A 2,910-nucleotide genomic window follows, 5' to 3' on the forward strand; every position below is an offset into this window, starting at 1 on the left:
GACAAAGAAGGGCGGAATGACTGTAGTGCAAAAATGAGAACAACGAGTTGATCTCAACAAGAACAGTCACGGGATGGCGAATATGTATGGATTACAGAAGGTTGAACAAGGCCACCCGGAAAGACCATTTCCCACTACCATTCATTGATCAGATGCTAGATAGATTGGCAGGGAGGTCTCACTTTTGCTTTTTGGATGGATACTCGGGGTATAATCAGATCTCTATTGCCCCAGAGGATAGAGAGAAAACGTCATTCACTTGTCCATATGGCATCTATGCCTTTCGAAAAATGCCGTTTGGTCTATGCAACGCACCCGCCACATTCCAGAGGTGCATGATGAACATCTTTACAGATATGGTAGAGGAAATAATGGAGGTGTTCATGGATGACTTCTCAATGGTGGGGAACTCATTCGATGACTGCCTTATGAACTTGAAAAGAGTATTGAAAAGGTGTATGGAGACTAATCTAGTATTAAACTAGGAGAAATGCCATTTCATGGTACATGAAGGTATAGTCTTGGGCACCTAGTATCAAGCAAGGGCATTGAAGTGGATCGCGCATAGGTTGATGTAATAGAAAAGTTGCCACCACCCACTTCCATCAAGGCAATAAGAAGTTTCCTTGGCCACACCGGTTTCTACAGGTAGTTTATAAAAGATTTTTCCAAAATTGCTAACCCTTTGTGTAAATTGCTTGAAAAAGATCACCCTTTTGTGTTTTCTGAAGATTTCATGGTAGCTTTTGAGGAATTAAAGAAGAGGCTGGTGTCAGCACCTATCATAGTTGCACCCGACTGGGAGCAACCATTTGAGTTGATGTGTGATGCAAGCGACTATGCTGTGGGAGCCGTCCTTGGGAAGCGAAAAGATAAAGTCATGTATCCAATATACTACGCAAGTAGAACTTTAAGTGGTGCCCAACTAAATTACACTGTGACTGAGAAGGAGATGCTAGCAGTGGTGTTCGCATTTGACAAGTTTAGGTCATACCTGATAGGCTCGAAGATAATTGTTTATACTGACCATGTTGCACTCAGGTACCTAATTGAGAAGAAGGAATCAAAGTCGTGCCTAAATAGATGGGTGCTACTGCTGCAAGAATTTGACTTGGAAATCCGTGACCTAAAGGAAATAAAAAACCAAGTGGCTGATCACTTGTCTAGGCTGGAGGAGCAGAGAAAAAGGTTGAGACGGAAGAGATTGTGGAGACTTTGCCGGATGAACAACTATTTGGCTACGAACCTGGAGGTAACGTCATGGTATGCAGATATTGCAAACTACCTGGCAAGTGGTATTGTCCCCTATGACCTTTCCTCTGTCCAAAAGAAAAAGTTCTTTCGTGACTGTCGCATGTATTATTGGGATGAGCCCTATCTGTTCAGGATTTGTGTTGATAGCATGATCCGGAGATGTATCCCCGAGATAGACTAATCTTTTATTTTGCAGGCTTTTCATACATCCCCATATGGAGGCCATTTCGGGGAAGTAAGGACAGCTGCGAAAGTGTTGGAGTCGGGCTTTTACTGGCTGACATTGTTCAAAGATGCACACTTCTGGGTGAAGGGTTGTGATGAATTCCAACGAACCGGAAATATTTCCCGCCGACATGAGATGCTCATGAACCCAATTCAGGATGTAGAAGTGTTTGATGTATGGGGAATCGATTTCATAGGGCCTTTTATCAACTCATATGGAAACAAGTACATACTCGTAGCTGTGGACTACGTGTCAAAATGGGTAGAGGCTGCAGCGCTCCCTACAAATGATGCAAAGGGGGTCATTGTTTTTTCGATAAAGAACATCTTCACCCGATTTGGCACTCCAAGGGCAATCATCAGTAATGGAGGCACTCATTTCTGCAACCGAGCCTTCGCAAAGTTGTTAGAACAATATGGGTACGCCACAAGGTTGCCACCCCATAACACCCACAAACAAGTGGGCAAGTGGAACTTTTGAACAGATAGATAAAGAGCGTTTTGACAAAGACCGTGAATGCTACAAGAACGGATTGGGCGAGAAAGTTAGATGATGCACTCTGGGCCTATCGTACCACTTTCAAAATGCTGATTGGCATGTCGCCGTATAAATTAATATTTGGGAAGGCGTGTCACTTACCAGTGTAGTTGGAGCATAGAGCTTGGTGGGCATTGAGGCAGTTGAATCTCGACATATAAGAGATGGGTACAAGTAGAGTCACTGAGTTGCACGAGCTTGATGAGTTTCGCTACCATGCTTTTGAGAGCGCAAGACTATATAAGGAGAGAATGAAGAGGATGCATGACAAAAATATTCTTGAGCGGAACTTTAAACCTGGAGATATGGTATTGCTATACAATTCAAGAATGAGGTTGTTTCCGGGCAAGTTGAAGTCAAGATGGTCAGGACCATTTCATGTGGTAGAGATACACTCAACTGGAGCCGTCGAGATTACAATGGAAGATGGATCTCGTGAGTTCAAAGTTAATGGGCAAAGGCTAAAACATTACCAAGGCATGGTTGAGGAAGATAAAATGATCTCGACCTTGTACTTGAAAGATCCTTGATAAGGGATAACCCGAATCGTGTCGCGACGTTAAATCAGACGCTTCTTGGGAGGCAACCCATGGGTTTATTGTAATTTGTTGTGCCGCGATGCTAAATCAAACGCTACTTGGAAGGCAACTCAATATTTATTAAAAAAAAATTCAAACGTGCACAGCCGCACACTGACCGCGCATATGGCCGCGCATTTTCAGAAAAGCCCTTACCCCTTCCCCCAATTTCAAAATCAAACCCTACCCCCTTCCCTCATCTCTCCTCTTCCATAACTTCCCAACCCAAATCCTCACAAGTTCCCTCAGGCAAGTGCCATTGTTTTTGTTTTCGTCTTAGTTTAATTTAGTTTCTCTGTTTTTATTTTCTTGTAT

The 2,910-nt window shown here is 43.2% G+C and overlaps 2 protein-coding genes across 2 annotated transcripts; both read left to right on the forward strand.

Moving 5' to 3' along the window:
* The first annotated feature begins 290 nt into the window (after positions 1 to 290).
* Positions 291 to 1,960, forward strand: LOC142173385 (uncharacterized). Its single transcript, XM_075238966.1, has 4 exons — positions 291 to 456; positions 732 to 964; positions 1,168 to 1,263; positions 1,451 to 1,960. Exons 1-4 carry the CDS (start codon positions 291 to 293, stop codon positions 1,958 to 1,960), a joined length of 1,005 nt encoding a protein of 334 aa, XP_075095067.1.
* A 221-nt stretch (positions 1,961 to 2,181) lies between these two features.
* LOC142173386 (uncharacterized) lies at positions 2,182 to 2,547 on the forward strand. The gene has a single exon (XM_075238967.1). It carries the CDS (start codon positions 2,182 to 2,184, stop codon positions 2,545 to 2,547), a length of 366 nt encoding a protein of 121 aa, XP_075095068.1.
* The last annotated feature ends 363 nt before the right edge of the window (positions 2,548 to 2,910 follow it).

This window comes from Nicotiana tabacum, chromosome 19, assembly GCF_000715075.1.
Source record: "Nicotiana tabacum cultivar K326 chromosome 19, ASM71507v2, whole genome shotgun sequence".
Lineage (NCBI taxonomy): Eukaryota > Viridiplantae > Streptophyta > Magnoliopsida > Solanales > Solanaceae > Nicotiana > Nicotiana tabacum.